The sequence below is a fragment of the Bolinopsis microptera genome, chromosome 9, assembly GCF_026151205.1.
Source record: "Bolinopsis microptera isolate Bmic1 chromosome 9, MBARI_Bmic_1.0, whole genome shotgun sequence".
Classification (NCBI taxonomy): Eukaryota; Metazoa; Ctenophora; class Tentaculata; order Lobata; family Bolinopsidae; genus Bolinopsis; species Bolinopsis microptera.
Window position 1 is genome coordinate 830,640 of NC_087080.1, and position 17,581 is coordinate 848,220.

The 17,581-nt window shown below is 39.1% G+C and overlaps 1 protein-coding gene across 1 annotated transcript in view; it reads left to right on the forward strand.

Annotated features, from left to right (window-relative positions):
- The window catches only part of LOC134820500 (uncharacterized), a 73,195-nt gene that overhangs the window by 51,285 nt on the left and 4,329 nt on the right, over positions 1 to 17,581 (forward strand). Inside the window, exons 12-18 of the mRNA XM_063830914.1 lie at positions 4,519 to 4,624; positions 4,931 to 5,000; positions 5,303 to 5,341; positions 7,879 to 8,069; positions 8,249 to 8,374; positions 8,545 to 8,695; positions 11,316 to 11,469. Of these exons, the coding sequence (XP_063686984.1) occupies positions 4,519 to 4,624; positions 4,931 to 5,000; positions 5,303 to 5,341; positions 7,879 to 8,069; positions 8,249 to 8,374; positions 8,545 to 8,695; positions 11,316 to 11,469 (837 nt within the window). The remainder of the gene's footprint in view (positions 1 to 4,518; positions 4,625 to 4,930; positions 5,001 to 5,302; positions 5,342 to 7,878; positions 8,070 to 8,248; positions 8,375 to 8,544; positions 8,696 to 11,315; positions 11,470 to 17,581) is intronic.

A 17,581-nucleotide genomic window follows, 5' to 3' on the forward strand; every position in this document is an offset into this window, starting at 1 on the left:
TACGTGATCATCAATGGAGAATTAAGATTATAACCTGAAACTTTAAATACCAAATCAGACCTCATTATCCCATTACCCATGTTCCAAGTTTTGTAATTTGAACCAGTTCCACCACTTCTTCCCCTGCTCACTTCCTACTTTCCTTCGTTTAAATCCTGGTTATGGGAATTTCATGTTGTGACGTCATCAGGCCATGTTGTGACGTCATCAACACAGGACGGAACGTCACCCACACTTGCTCAACCCAGGGTGGGTGGGACATTTCGTCATGAACGTTAATGCTGTGATCTGATGAATTATCTTATGAATTAATTCATTTCGTTTAGTAAAGCATTGCCCTTATCCATGGTATAATAAGCAGTTTAAGTTAAACGAAAGTTTGTTAAGACCTGCTCTAACAGTGGGCACCGTTTTGTTTATCCTTAATTAGTTAATTTTAAACAGAATCTTGGTCGCATATTAACAGGGTAGTAAATACCGTGTTTCGTTTTCATATGAGCACAATTATAACCTCGTGTAGCCTCGTGTTATCCAAAATTATCCTACATTTTAATATCAACAGTAGTTTTCATGTTACATGTTTTGTTTATGCCGTATAGTTATTTTGAGCTCTATTTAAACTATATTTAAACTTCTTAGTTCTTCCAACAACTATGACAGTTATTCATATTAACATGGTGCCATCCATTTTCGTAACTGGCGTCAAGATATCAAGTATCTCAAAGTGTGTATGCTATTAATGTATAGCAACGTGTATAGCAATGTATAGCAATGTATAGCAATGTATAGCAATGTATAGCAATGTATAGCAATGTATAGCAATGTGTATTCTATTCTAAATTATGGGCCCACCACGTCGTTACCGGTACCTTAGGCCTAATTTCTAGCCTGCTCCGAGTGAAATGGCCATTTTGAACAATTGGTAATGAAGTGTGGACCAGGTGTTGTGACGTCATCAGGCCATGTTGTGACGTCATATACACAGGACGGAACTGTGATGAAGTGTGGAAACCCTCCTTCAGGGTAACTGTACTACTCAGCTTCCGATGGAATGTTCTGGGAATGTTCCTTGTTCGTTTTAATCTTAAATTCACAGAGGTTTTACCCTCATTATTCGAGTTGTTGCCGTCACAAAAACGTCCGAAATTATTCGGCATTATCAAATATTACCCCCATTAACCAGGACTTTGTTGTTACCGCTACTACAAAAGAACGGATTCACTAATACCTGTCGTCTAACAACCCTATTTTAGCGTCACTTCTACACCATATGGTCTGACAAACATATCAAACCTTTATTTAGCATATTTTATATTCTCACTATACTATATGCCTGCAAACATAGCAAACCTTTATTTAGCATATTATATATTCTCACTATATGCCTTCAAATATACGGGTGTTATTAGTATAGCCCAATATTTGACGGTATTACTTGTTATCCCTTCGTACTGAAGCTCACCAGTCTCTCAATTCTCAATCTTTCTCTCTTACTGTTGCTAGGTTACTGTTGCTAGGTTACTGTTGCTATATGCCTTCAAATATATCAAACCTTTATTTAGCATATTATATATTCTCACTATATGCCTTCAAATATATCAAACCTTTATTTAGCATATTATATATTCTCACTATATGCCTTCAAATATATCAAACCTTTATTTAGCATATTATATATTCTCACTATATGCCTTCAAACATACGGGTGTTATTAGTATAGCCCAATATTTGACGGTATTACTTGTTATCCCCTCGTACTGAAGCTCACCAGTCTCTCAATTCTCAATATTCCTCTCTGTTACTGTTGCTAGGTTACTGTTGCTAGGTTACTGTTGCTAGGTTACTGTTGCTAGGTTACTGTTGCTAGGTTACTGTTTCTAGGTTACTGTTGCTAGGTTACTGTTGTTAGGTTACTGTTGCTAGGTTACTGTTGCTAGGTTAATGTTGCTAGGTTACTGTTGCTAGGTTACTGTTGCTAGGTTACTGTTGCTAGGTTACTGTTTCTAGGTTACTGTTGCTAGGTTACTGTTGCTAGGTTACTGTTGCTAGGTTACTGTTGCTAGGTTACAGTTGCTAGGTTACTGTTGTTATCCCCTCGTACTGAAGCTAACCAGTCTCTCAATTCTCAATCTTCCTCGTTTCTCTGTAGGACACAAAACTCCTCCATGTATCTTCTCTGAGTATAAAACTAGTTTCCCTGAACTATCCCTACATCTGCCAGTGCCAGGGACTTGTTACTAGTTTCCCTGAACTTTCCCTACATCTGCCAGTGCCAGGGACTTGTTTACGCTTTGATTGTGGTGTCTGGTGGTGCATATTATGTAAATAAATATAAATATTCAGTAAAAGAATCTTCAACTGTTGGCACTTTATATACTTTGTTCTATTTTTATTGCAATAACTCTCTTAAATTTACCGACGGCAGCCCAGTTTACTGTCGGTGAACTTTTCGGTCCACTAATTGCTAACTCAATAAGTGGTACCTAATTTAACCTAGTTTCTTAACTTACTGTTGCTAGGTTACTGTTGCTAGGTACTCGTTTCTTAACTTACCGCTCATTATTTTGTTCATTTAATGAGAGATATTTGTTTGTAGCATTCTTTATTTCTATTGTTGTCCATTTCGTTTTAGTTTATCCAATTATCTTTTAACCGATCAGTTTGGATGCTCCCTACAAGTGCTTTATATTAATTAGGAAATAAATCGTGTAATTATACTTATCTGCTTTGATAATAATTAGTAATTTTCATTTTTAATAACCTGTATTTGCATTAATTAATTAAGTGTTAAATAATTACCCTTATCTAGTTCTGTGAACTGCCTCTGTCTCGTCATCCCCGGATATTTATATGATTGCTGGATTCATCAAGAGTTGCTTTAACCCTAACACAAGCTTCATCGTCCAAGAAACCAAACTCCAACTTCACCATGACAAGATTCAGAATAATTTGTAAGTTTGAAAAATAAAAATACGATTTTCATAGCTTACAATTGAGTTTCATATATAATCAGTACGTGACTTAAAGATGTTGTGTAACCGAGGGGGACTGGATGACAGAAAAGAAATAAAGTTGTCATCAGCTGCATTATTAGTTCACAGAAATATAGCGTTATATAGTGAAATATAGTGAAATATAGTGAAATATAGTGTTATATAGTGAAATATAGTGAAATATAGTGAAATATAGTGTTGATGTCTTAAGTGCCAGCTAACGGAAGATGTCGTTTGCGAATTTTTAATTATTTAACTGTGAGATAACGATTACCATTAACATGATATAATGGGTTGGAGCGAGGAGAGGAAGTAGTCTACATTAACTCCTGCCTGCCACGTGATGCCCATATAAGGAGTGTGCTGGATCCAACTTGTTATTTTCATGAGATGGTTCTTGGAGCCGTCAACAGAAAAATCCGTTATAATTTACGTACAGAACTTAAAACAAGTGCTGGTTAAGTTTCTAAAATGATAAAGTCTGCACAAGGAACATGATAAGATATCATTATATCACGTCATAATAATTGTTAAAATAACAGAACTACCACGATAATCTCTCCTCAATATTCATCTTAACTACCATACAACTTTACCCAGCCCTTGCAGTGGTACCGGGTATTGTATGGGTATTGTAGTGCGAGTTCACCTCAGCGAGTGTTGTCTGGTTTTGAGGAATTCATTGCTTCCTACACTTCCAATTATTCGTACTTGTGAAGAATTACCTAATTACCTAATTACCTCATTACCTAATTACCTCATTACCTAATTACCTCAACATACCCAACTATTTGCTTGGTTTTGTCGTACCCGCATACCAAGCAACTGACGACTGACGAGTGGTCCACTATGATTGTTGTGTGGTCCACATGGACAGGATGTAAACAAGTTGTAACTATCGTTACCTGGTCTTGTCATATTTAAGTTATTATTTAAGTGGTGTCCGGGAGGAGATAATAAGTGTGATGAGAAAGCAATTAGAATCCTGACAACACTGTGATTCCAGTTGTCCTGACAACACTGTGATTCCAGTTGTCCTGACAACACTGTGATTCCAGTTGTCCTGACAACGCTGTGATTCCAGTTGTCCTGACAACACTGTTCAAAGTTTGTATTGATTGTGGGTCGTGGCGCCTGCTAAGTGTTTAGATCTCCGATATGCTGTGATGTTGTGAAATATTTAGTTGTCAGTGTTAAATAGTTATTATGAGTAAACATTACGAGATACGAGTAGTCGTTGTGAGTAAACATTACGAGATACGACTAGTTGTTGTGAGTAAACATTACGAGATACGAGTAGTTGTTGAGAGTAAACATCAGATCCGGGAACCTAGCTTGTCAGTTCATGATACACTAGGAAAGAGTCAGATTTGTAGTAAATTTGGTTTCAGTATTTAAACTGAGGTATTAACGTGATGCTAATAATATTTAAATACAAATGCGAGTGTTAACAATCACCATAGCAACGCGATATAATCGTCTAAATGATGGTTATTAAAATACGTGACGATCTCCACAATTTCAGGTTGCAGTCACCGTTTAAAAATGCGATCAGGCCTAACCGAAGGACCACCACGTCAACAAACCCAGTCAGATTACGGCAGAAACTGGACAAAGAGCACAAGGAACAGGTAACTTCCAGTTGTCATGACAACAAGGAACAGGTATTTTCAGTCACGAGTTCTTGTTATTCCTTTTGACTGTTATTACTGTTATTACTTGATGTCCAGGTGGTTGTGGTAGCGGCGCCAACAATATATCAGATCACCGGTGACTGGTTACTGGTTACTGGTTACCGGTGACTGATTAGGATGTTGTGAAATGTTCAATGATTGTTGTGTGCCGCCGAATCAAGCTGACATCTTACTTATTTAACGACTAAATACAATATCATATGTAAAATCCGCTTGTTCTAAATCAACGCATTATTTGATCAGGATGAGAAAGAGAACGTGCTGAAGAGAGCCGAATCTAAGAACCCTGGAGCAGTTTCCCACTGGAAGAAAGGTAAGCTGAACCCTCATCTTACCTGGTTACCTGGTTACCTGGTTACCTGGTTACCTGGTTACCTGGTTACCTGGTTACCTGGTTACCTGGTTACCTGGTTACCTGGTTACCTGGTTACCTGGTTACCTGGTTACCTGGTTACCTGGTTAATGTTAGGTTTCTGTTTCCGAGTTTTAGAATTGTGAGCAGAGGTTGAACCCTGCTGTGTTCTGATTGGTTAATTTGTGTCACGTGGTGTGAATACTGTGCTCTGATTGGTTAGTTTGTGTCACGTGGGCAGAGGTTGAACCCTGCTGTTTCAGACAACCCGAGAGAGAGACCTCACTCTTACACCTACGGCGGTATATACTGCGTGTGTTTTAGAGTGATCTTTACTTTTAGCCTAAAAAATTATTTTTTAAATATCGCTAAATCGTGTGGCTGCAGAGTACAGAAATTGGGTACTTTTCGTGATCTTTGTAGAGTGAGCGCTGATTTTAGTATCTGTTACTCGGTGAGTAGTAACCGACCATAACGTTTTGATTTATATAATATTTACCGATCAACAAAAAAAAAGAAAAAAAAACGGTCAACAAAATGTTGGAAGGTCTTATTCTATCTAACACGGGATACTTTCAGCTTCTTCGGGTAAATAACAGTTTGATTGTAGGTATTTTGTGGGCATTCTGTGCTATATTGTGGAATGTAGTTGTGGCTTCTGGTGGCATCTGTCATCTTCTGGGCAGTTTGCGCCATATTTTGGCATTGTGCCATATTTTGGCATTGTGCCATCTTTTGGCATTGTGCCATCTTTGGCATTGTGCCATCTTTTGGCATTGTGCCATCTTTTGGCATGGTATGCGGTGTTTACAGAGGTGGAGTGGCATGATATTTTATAAAAACAAATATTTGCTTGTTGAATTAACTGACTTGGTTATGGTCTGCTGCGAGTGTCAAAGTAAGGTTTCTGTGAGATTGAGAGTTAGAAAATGAAAATACTGTCTCATTTATTGCGGTTGATTGCAGTAATTTGAACAACGTAGGAGAAGTGAATACGTGACTTTGGAAAGATTACTCAGGTCTTTAGTATATAACTAGGTTATGAAAAGTAAGCTGATTAATAATAACTAAAAGGAAAGAGCAATATTAAAGTATTTTGTTCGATTACAAATATTAAAAATAAGTGTTAAATATTATTTGTTTCACTGCACTCTGCTATACTAGAGTATTATCTGTTGTAATGTACCTAATAACATTAAGATTCTAAATACGGTTTGTTTACAGAGGAAAGTTTAACTGTTCACTTCTGCACGTGTAGCAGCTGGGTTCCTCAAATCACCATGGAAACAGTTACCCTACTACCGAATATCATGATTCATGCCATGTTGTAGAAATACGACTCAGTTCAGCCTTTTGCAAATCTGCAAACAAAATGCCATGTTGTAGGAGTATAAAATGACTTTCTTTCACCATTTTTAAAATTCATTGACGGCCAAGAGAATAAAATGTGTAGGTGACCAAAAAAGGCTAAATTGGCACAATAAAAGTGCAGGGACCCCATAAGTGTGCAGCGGGGGCGACAGATTGTTTTTGGCGATAAAGTTCTAACTTATAGTTCCTATGGTAAAAGTAAATTACATTCTATGATAACATATGGTAACATATGGTAACATATGGTAACATATGATAACATATGGTAACATATGGTAACCCCATATCGGCACGTGTTGTACATAGAAAGGTGACTAGAAACAAACAATAGTAGCAATGTTGTGTCAAGTGGTGTGAATACTGTGTTCTGATTGGCTAGTTTGTGTCACATGGTGGTATATTCAATGAAAGTTGTGGTCAGCTCAGACCACGTAAAATGTGTGTGGGCTACGTGTTAAATTGTTTTGAACAGTGTTGAGAAAACCTCTTGTTTTCCTTGTGCTTCATGCACTGTAGCTCTGTGAAGGTGTAAACTCTGCTCATGTGTGCTCCAAAATATCTCAAAACGTGAATGTCAAAACGATTTCAAACTTTAGAGTGTCCAGACTTAGTGAGTCCAGACTAAACCGAAGTCCCTCGTGTAGACTAAAACGAGCCCATGATGACAGATTTTGTACCATGGTACACAGAAAAGTCGGGATTAGAAATATATTTCATTCAGAAATAGCGTGCCATGAGGTAATATAGATATACATTTTAGTCAGGAAGGGACCAATTTAGGAATGGAGACTTGTGTATACTGTATAGATACACATTTGAGTCAGGAAGGAATACCTAAATCTGAGGAATAGGGCTTCACAAATACCACCTATTACTGAAAATTTCTTTAGTGCGGCTATAGAGCTTCCCTTACGAACGGAGAGGTTTAACACGGTCGTGTTGAACAGGAGGATCACAACGGTTTAAAACTTGATGATCTGTGAAGTGAGCGTGAGGTGAGGTCACTGTGTGCGTTTTGAAATGGAAGGGAGAGAAATACTGTTGAGAAATTCCTGAGGAAGTCCCAGGGTTGAATGTTTTTTAAGTTTGCTCCTGGAAGCTGACGTAAGTAGTATATGATGCATCATATACTACTGACCTATACTGTTTGTTCTCCCTTGAGAAATGTAAAAAGTAACGCTCTGTCTTGTTGGAAATCAAAAAGAGAAGTTAAGCATGCTGCATCTAGAATATGATTTGGATTGAAGAGAACTTGTTCTTAACTTATTGCTCCCTTCATCACATCTAACAGTTTCTAAAACTAAACACAAAGGAGTCCCTCGAATCATAATCCTTACAAACAATTCATTTCAGCTCGTCTAGCAGCATCAGCTATCAATTATTATACAAGTCTCACTAAACTAACATGTGACGTAATAGTGACGTAATAGTGACCTAATAGTGACGTAATAGTGACGTAACATTTCAGCTCGTCTAGCAGCGTCAGCTATCAACGGACTGCAGATGAAGATAGACTTTGCAAGTGCTGCGCGCGGTCTGCGCAAGACTGAGAAGCGCGCTGACGGCACCGCAAAGGTCAGCAAGGCAGCGGGTGAGGAGTCTTGTGTAGAGTCTCATTTCCCTGAGAAAATGCTCCTTTTGCTCAAGGGAAGGAAGAACGTGAGTCAACTGAACACTTTGTCCGGGGAGATCATAATCATTCAGGAGGCAAATTATCAGTCGATTACGAAATCAAACTGCAGTTATTTAATCAACGGCACACCTTTAATAACAATCATCATATATTATAAAAGTGTCACTAAACTAACATGCTACTAGTAACATGGTACTACTAACAGGTACAATGTGCTCTTGTTGAATGCAAGGTTTCGTCTCTTAACAGCGGAGACGTCTTCCTCCTACTCCACAAAGACGAGCTCTTCCATTTCGTTGGCGAAGAAGCCAACGTTCACGAAAAAGCAAAGGTTAGTTTTTAAATGATATTTACATTTTACTTTTAGTTGATGTTAATATGTAAGTTTCTTGTAAGAAACGCCATAAAAATGGTATCGTCAATTAATTATTTGTCGTCAATTTGATGACGTCGTCAGTTTAATCTCCTCTACATCCAACGATAACGTCAATGCCCCCTCAGGGAAATGATCTGGTAGACCGTATCATTCGTAATAAGGAGATGGGTTGCACAGCCACTAAATGTGTCTCACTGCAAGAGAAAGATATGGATATGTGCAACAGAAGTTTTAAACGTTTCTTCGAACTTCTTGGTGGTCGTCCCCCTATTGCAGGTAACTTAAATCCCTTTCATTTCGATATCAATTGTACATTTTTAATTCTCCAACTGAATCAAGTGGGAGCTTTCTTCAAGCCAGACTTTTCTGTCCGTTGTCAGTTGTAAGGGGGTTGTATTTCAACCATAGAATAGAACTCCTACAGTCCAAGGATCAGACCTCATTATGAATTTTAAAAGCTACATAAATTAATATAATTATATTAATATAATTATATTAATATTATTATGTTATGCAGACGAGCCCTTAGAGCATTAGCGTAACTTATCCAGAAATCCACATGGAAATTATAAATTATTTGTGCCGTCTATGAAAATCGCATACTCTTGAAAAATTGCATACATTACACAAGAGAGTATAGTTAGGGTCTGTTATAAATATTAATACTTCTGTGGGATTAATTCACGCTTTACAGGCAACTATTCAGCAAATCACTATATCGCCTGATCGAGCGGGAAAGTATTTGCTTAGTTACTATCTACTATACATCTAGTTACTATACTATCTACATCTAGTTACAATACTATTTACATCTAGTTACTATCTAGTTACTATCTAGCTACTATCTAGTTACCATCTAGTTACTATCTAGCTACTATCTAGTTACCATCTAGTTACTATCTAGTTACTATCTAGTTACTATCTAGTTACTATCTAGTCACTATTTAGTTACTATCTACAATCTACATCAACAGAGCAATAAGAGCTGAACCTCAGAGGGCTGCTAGTATAGGGTAGTATATTATATAGCCCGCTGTTAGATACAATACTCGGATAAACATTGTGGAATGTAAAACATCACATTACTAGTTACATACTGACAAGAGTCACATACCTTCATGTAGAATGTAGATCTACCTTTATTTTTAATAACAATAGATTTGCATACTGGTGAGCAGGTGAGGGGGTGAACCATATTCCTCTGACAAGTGCGAGCGAATAATCAGCTTCTATCACAGTAGTCAGTACAGTAGCACTGGCCTTTAAAATAAAGATCACGTGACAAAAAAAATAGGTTCACCAGATAGATCACATGTTAAACTCACAGATAACAGAGGATATAAGGCTAACATAACATTTTCCCTTGTGTATTTCACCAGTACACAATTGTAGATACCAATATGGGAGGTCCATGTGAAATGTGATACAGATTGTTCATTACCCGTGTTCCTTTCTGTTAAACTACAAATGAGACCCAGGTTGTACCTTGTATCATGTAAATCATTACAAATTCATTACGCGGTGGATGACGTGATCACGTGACCACGTGATTACGTGACCACGTGATGACTGTGTTTAAAGTCATGCAAATCACGCGCGGCAGCGTACGCGGCGGCTTTACTATTTCTAGGGTGGATTTATCATTTAGGTCAAGGTATTTGTGGAATTAGCTTTGATTGGAAAATTCCATCAGTGAGATCAGAATTTGTTGTCGGATTCATTAGGGGCATTAAATCGTGCTTCAGCATTACATTTATACATTATGTCAAAACATTTTTCGTCATTGATCATCGATAACTGACAAACATTAAATTAATTTATCCAAATATTCCATTTAAGGATGCACGATTCAGAATTTTTGACAAGTGAAAACATGTTTGGTATTTGGAAATTTGTGATAGTAATTTGGAAGCCTAGATAAAAATAGCTTTCCCGGAATTATTGACACTGATTCATTTTCTACCTTACAACACTGAATCGAAGAAGTGATAAGAACCATAAATTTTTGATATTTTGGTTTCATCATTCATGCTAACAGCGACAAACCGTCGAATGACCATTGCTCAATAATAATCAGTAACTACACATATCTCCAGATCCACGTTTATTGAATTTAAATATGCCCATAGCCCCTGCATATGCTCCAGCATAGGTCCCTGCATAGGTCCCTACATAGGTCCCTGCGTATCAAGAGCCAGGTTTCCCTTTGTTTCCCCAAGATACACACAACTACCTTGCTCCTTCATAAAGATACACACAACTAGGATCCGGTTCTGATTGGTTTAAATTTGCAGCATCCTGATTGGCTGGTACAAGTCACGAGATGGATTCTCCTTCGCTGATTGGTCGGCGAGTGGCAGGTAGTGAGTACACGGGATAAATCTTATTATTAACCTCATTTGGGAGGTAAGGACCCGGAATATACTCCTGTTCATTAGATTGGGGGACCTGTGGGGCCAGAACTTCTTTTAATTGTGCTGAAATGGATAAGATTTGTTATTATGGTATTCAATTTGAGTTAATAATAGCCTAAAAGTGGAGCATACCCGTAACAGTAGTCCCATTACCTTAGTATATTACCTGTACAACTACAACAATAACTGTTTCCCTTTGTTTTGATATATATTCAGTGAATGATTAACATTTAACAATCTTATGCCAGCTCCTCAAAAATAAACAATACGATCGACTGATCATCAGTATAAAACGGGAAAATAAACAAATTAATAAATTTTAATTAATATTGACTTGTTAACCCGCAGGTTTGCCTGACACTGCTTTGTACGGAGTCCTAAAAGTTAACAATGCTAAACTCATTGCGGTTAACATAAACTATTGTCTTCCCAGGAATTTCCGGATATTTGAATTTGTTTGTAAATCTTCTGTTTATTTCCAGAGAAAGAGTCGGTTATAGAGGATAAGGAATTTGAGAAACGGTTCCAACAAGAAGCTAAAATCAGTGTTTACGAGGAACACGAGGAGGAGGAACCCTCATTTGTTCAGCTTAACACCGGCAAAAGGCTCAGATACGACATCTGGACTCCAAAAAGGTAACCACTAGTAACCATTAGTAACCACTAGTAACCATTAGTAACCAATAGTAACCACTAGTAACCACTAGTTACCACTAGTTACCACTAGTAACCACTAGTAACCACTAGGTAAGAGGTGATTAGTTCAAAATGCTTAAGACTAGCTTGTAATATGATTTCAAAGGATTTCAAGGATTTCAAAAGGATTTCAAAATAAAATGATCATTACAATAAACATTGTGTCGGATCTAAATATTAAAAAATAAAGATAAAATGAAAGTCAAAAACGAAAAAACCGAAACCTGTCCTGAAAAATGCACGGTTGACGGTTATAGTCTAAAGAGTTTTAAAAACCGAGCTATTCTAAAAAGGAATGTTCATGACGCGAACAACCAGTCCTTTGTGTCCATGCCTAAGATCCACACATAAATTCCACACTAAATCAAAAGTGTGAAACGCACACGAAAAATAACACACAGTCGGATCCACGTTTCGCATGTTGAGTCCGTGAGTCATGTTGTAGGTCCTTCCTTTTCTTTTCTGTCACTCGGGGGGAACCTCCGCTTGTTCACTTTACTCAAGAATCTGGCAGTTTCTCTGATCAATAGGATATCCTTGAAGAGGTCGGCAAAGGTCTCCGCTCCAGAGGTGATCATGGTTCTCGCCTGCTGACCTATGTTTCGCCTCAGGTCGTCGTAAAGCGAACAATCCGTGAGAACGTGTTTCTCATCTTCAATGATCGGCTCAAACATTGGTAGTTCGGCCAGTATACCGACAGCTTCAAGGTCTGATGAAGAACAGTGCTTACAAATGCGACTGAGCGGATTTTCACGGTTGATGGCGTATCTACCGGTCTCGATGTTGAACTTATGAGCACTCATTCTGAACTGCGCCAGCCGCTTCACCTCTTCTCCACTGAGCTGCAGGTTCAGGTACGCTTCAGCTGTAAATTCACTTTTGATAGTGTTGTAGAAACTGAGCTTCCGGTTGTTTTGCCGCTCCTCGTTCCAACAGTTAGTAAAAGTACTACGTAGTGCTCTTTTGAATTGGTTGGGGTAGGTCAACCTGCGAGATGATACTGACTGAAGGCTTTGTCGGAGATCTTCTATACCTTTGTACCATGGCAGATTGAGTGTGCGTTGTTCTATGAACGCCTGTCTGGCTAGACTTGTGCAACCAGCTCTGTCCATTTGCTCAAGTCGGTTGAAATACCCAAATACTTGCTTTGATGCCTTTATCACTAGGGGGCAGCGGCCTGTATCACCCCATACACTCGCATTTGAGGTTTTTCTGCCCACTCCTAAGGTCCACTTGAGGAATGAGAGATGAAGCTTTTCGAGAGGATCTCTTGCAGTCTCCTTCAGGAGAGATTTGGTGTTGATATTATCTTGATAGTTTCTGACAAAGAGAGTCTCTGGGAGCCACACCTGACATCCGTATGTCACAATCGGTACCACAAGCGCGTCGAATAGCTTGAATACGATTGTTCGCCTGAAGTGTCTTAAGTCAATACTGCTTTTTAGCGCGAAGTAGCTTCTGAGACCTTTTTGCTTCAGTTTGTTCTGTGCTACTGCTGAAGAACCGTTGAGGGTAAAGGTTATCCCGAGGTAGCAATATTCTCGAACTGATGTGATGTTGGTTTCGCCGAGTTGGAATGTCAGACTCTCTTTAAGGAGCCTCCCGGAACGGTTGAACACCATCACTGCCGTTTTTTCGATGTTAACGGTTAGTCCCCATTCGATACAGTAACTGTGTAAAACGTTTAGAAGTTTCTGTAGTCCAGTATGATCAAGGGCAAGAAGTATAAGATCATCAGCCCAGAGGAGATGAGTGATATTAACATTATTCAGTTCAGGGACGTTGACTTCCTCAGCGTTATCCAGATCTAGGGAGAGTTGGTGGATGAAACACTTGAACAGCTCAGGAGACATCGGGTGACCTTGCTCAGTCCCACAGTGAATGTCGATTGTCTCTGACAATCTGTTCAACAGTTTGATTTTTGCTGAGGAATGTGAATACATCAGCTCGATACATTGAAAGTATCGACCTCTTACTCCTAGCTCCCAGAGTTTATAGAGCATGGCATCTCGGCACACAGAGTCGAACGCCTTCGCGTAGTCGACGAAGCATCCATATAGCCTCTTTTTCCGTTGCGTTACATACTTTTGGATGCAAGTTGAGAGTGTTAGTATGTGGTCACTCGTCTGTGCTTTTTTACAGAACCCTAGCTGGTTTATGGTGTCTGGACAGTTCAGTGACCGGAATGTGAGTAGGCGCTGTAATAAGATAGTTGAAAACAGCTTCCCAACATTGTTCGCCACGGCTATCGCCCGGTAGTTGTTCGGATCGTATACACTCCCCTTTTTGTGCAAGGGGGTAACTAGAGAGGTCGTCCATGGATACTCCCCGAGTTTCAAACAGTGGTTGAACAGGTTGAGAACAGCTGACAGCATTGGTTCATCTGACGAAATGAGGAACTCATTCAGGATTTTATCTTCGGCGATGGCTTTCCCTTTCTTAAGGCCTTTGATGGCGGTCCGAAGTTCCTCTATTTCGATATCTTTGTCCAGAACTTCCACGAGTTCATGAACACGAAGTTCAGTCTTTCTGCGTTCCGTGAAGTCAGCAGTTTCTTCATTCGGGAGGGAAGGTTTTGAGTACAGCTCTTTGAAGAATTTACAGAAGTTCATCATATCGAAAACGTCCAGCTTTGAGCCATTTGAGGAGAAGCTTTTAAGTTTCTTAAAGCGACTCCAGTTTATGTCGCGCCCCTCGTCAACATCACGACAAAGAGATTCCACGAACTTGGCCTTCTTCTGTCTCACGAGCTTTCGATATTCGCGGCGTTTGTTGTAGTAGCTGTCTCTCAGTTCTTTATCAAGAGGACTTTTACCGTATGTTTTAGCTAATCGATTTAGTTCACGTTTTTCGATGATGCAGGCAATATCAAACCATGGAGACTTCGGTTTTGCCCTTTTGTATCCCCGAGTTTTCCTATTGAGGGGTTTTTGTTTATGTTTTCTAGGTCTTGGTAGGGCCTGATCAGCCATATCACGATAAATGCCGACGATGTTTTCATTGAGCTTAATGACATCCTCCTTTTTTACGCAAACAGCTTCAACCAGTTCCGCGATTCTGCTTGCAAACTGGGGTTCTTTTTGGACATCTAGGAACTGCTGTTTATTCTCTGAAGCATTCTCGTCCCATTTGTGTTTTATTGGGGCTGGCTGGAGCGAGGATAGAATTTCGTCCGGATCAATTATATAATTATGACTCAGTTTATGATGTAACAGTAACGCACACCAAAAAGGTGAATGAACTTTTGAATTTATGGTTTCCTACTAAATCATTGAAAAAAATAACATTGAAAACCAAAAACATCGTGGACCTAATCATTTACGATTAGCTGTCTAACTAGTCTACTTACAATCGTCCTATATCAATAATATCTTACTATATATAAAGCGAGACGATATATATTATATATATATTTATCCGTGCCATTTTACTGACACCACAGCATCAACTTTAACGCGACTTTCCGCAAAAACCGTAAATGATATAAAACTGAAACTTTTTTGACTGGGTCAAATGCTTTAATGGCCTTCAAATCAGCATGTAAAAATAAAAAATCGGCCAAGGAATAGGAATTTTAGAGCCCAAAATTTGGACCCCCAAGTGGTGTCAAAAACGCGAATTAAATAGGTAATCATTATTTTAGTCTCTTGAGTCTTGACACCATTTTAGGGTTATACGGGTTCCTGCTAGTGTGTATAATATATGTGCATAATAATAATAACATGAATAATATGTGTCGGGTATCTAGATTTACAATTCCACTCGACCATTATAATAATAATATGTGGCCAGTAAGATTGTTGGTCAGAACATTGAGGAAACCTATATATGTGACATCATCTTGTTTAACATGAAAAGAAGACTTACCAGTAATCCAGACTTGGCACTTTAACACTCATGAGTTTATCCATTATAATATTCAAGTGAAACAAAGCGTGAATTTATACGGCCTCCACTGAACCGACCACTTACTCGACTTCTGTCCAAGAATTTCCTGTTTTCCTGCTGAGCATTCATCCAACATTGTTACATGTCAGTTTTTTGTGCGTTTTCTCTGTGATTCTAGGCATGATGAGTGAGGAGACATGGTTTCTGGGTCCTGCTTCAAAACTTCATGACTCAATTTTTTGAGTTTGTCGGTCACTAAGAATTGTTTCACTATGCGGAGAATGTCGTGAATTTTCTGGCCACGCTGTAATATTTGTGAATTTTTGTGTGTTCTCTCTACAAACTGTCTCCAGAGACAATGTTATACTTTATTAGTCGTACTTGAAGGCTTCAGGACTGTCTTTTTGAAATTTTCTTGAATTAGGCATGAAATTGAAGAGGCTTTATTTATGTCCCGCTCTCATCAAAAATGTCTGCGCTTAATTTTGTAACTTTATAATCGATCAATTAAGGGGTACTAACCAGTGATTGTAAAATAGTATAGTTTAAAGAATCCCCACAATTTTCTGGCATTTCATCCTAACTCTAGCTCCAATCAGCACTGCAGTACCACATTCGAAAATTCTTTCGAATGTTTAAAATGTGTACGGTATAGTGTCACCCTGTGCTGGAACTCGAAATGTATACAGAACACTTACAAAAACTACCAGAAATTAGAAATATGATACAGCCAAGTATGAAATGGTAAACATCTGTCATCTGCCAAGGTACATGCCTGGATTTAACGGACGTTTTTATAGTGGTGTGGACAGTGTAGTTACCAACCTGGCACAGTGACTACAGTGAGTTGTGACTATAGTGCGTTGTGACTACAGTGAGTTGTGACTACAGTGAGTTGTGACTACAGTGAGTTGTGACTACAGTGAGTTGTGACTACAGTGAGTTGTGACTACAGTGAGTTGTGACTACAGTGCGTTGTGACTACAGTGAGTTGTGATTACAGTGCGTTGTGACTACAGTGAGTTGTGACTACAGTGCGTTGTGACTACAGTGAGTTGTGACTACAGTGAGTTGTGACTACAGTGAGTTGTGACTACAGTGAGTTGTGACTACAGTGCGTTGTGACTACAGTGAGTTGTGACTACAGTGAGTTGTGACTACAGTGAGTTGTGACTACAGTGAGTTGTGACTACAGTGAGTTGTGATTACAGTGAGTTGTGACTACAGTGCGTTGTGACTACAGTGAGTTGTGATTACAGTGCGTTGTGACTACAGTGAGTTGTGACTACAGTGAGTTGTGACTACAGTGAGTTGTGACTACAGTGAGTTGTGACTACAGTGAGTTGTGACTACAGTGAGTTGTGACTACAGTGCGTTGTGAGCACCACAGAAACTCTGTGAATAGAGCACATAGAGTCATTATTCCAGGTCTGATAGTCATTGTTCTGTGTCCGTGCCCCACTTCTAGCCCTGGACTTCTGGTCCACCTAACTTGACCACACACAACTTGATCACGGAAACCTGAGAATACTGAATAGTGCAGGTACCACGGGTCTCCTGCGGTTCTGGACTCCGGTTCCCCTGTGATAGTGCAGGTACCAGGGGTCTGGACTTGTCCCCGGTTCCCCTGTGATAGTGCACGTAAATTGCGGTCTCCATTGGTTTGGGATTCCAAATGTTAATGGCAATTATTTTGGCTCCTCGACTGTAAATCTAAATTTGCCCACCGGAATGAAACCAAGGAGGGCTCTAGAGGGCTCCCGGCTCTAGAACCCGATTTTAAGTCAAAGTCTGGGGTAATCCTTATCAGGGAACAACTCATTTCTGAGCGACCTATCTAGTGTTGTGGGACATGCAGTTTACGGAGGGTAATTGTAGATAAATCTAAACCGCTATACGCCAGTTCGGTCTTGCTCCTCTATACTTAGCATGTAATCAAGATAATGAGGGTCATTACACGTGATGCCCATATAAGGTCATTAAGGGTGCTGAGAGTTCTGATTTGTAATCATATTCTTCCTCGTACGGCACTGGACTGCAGAACTGTATAACAGCTGACAATTAAAGAACCCTGGAATCATTGTGGAGAAAGATTACTTGAAAATTGGTATGAGATTCTTTGGAAGGGGGATATGAGCAATTAAATGTGGCTGAAGACGAGAAT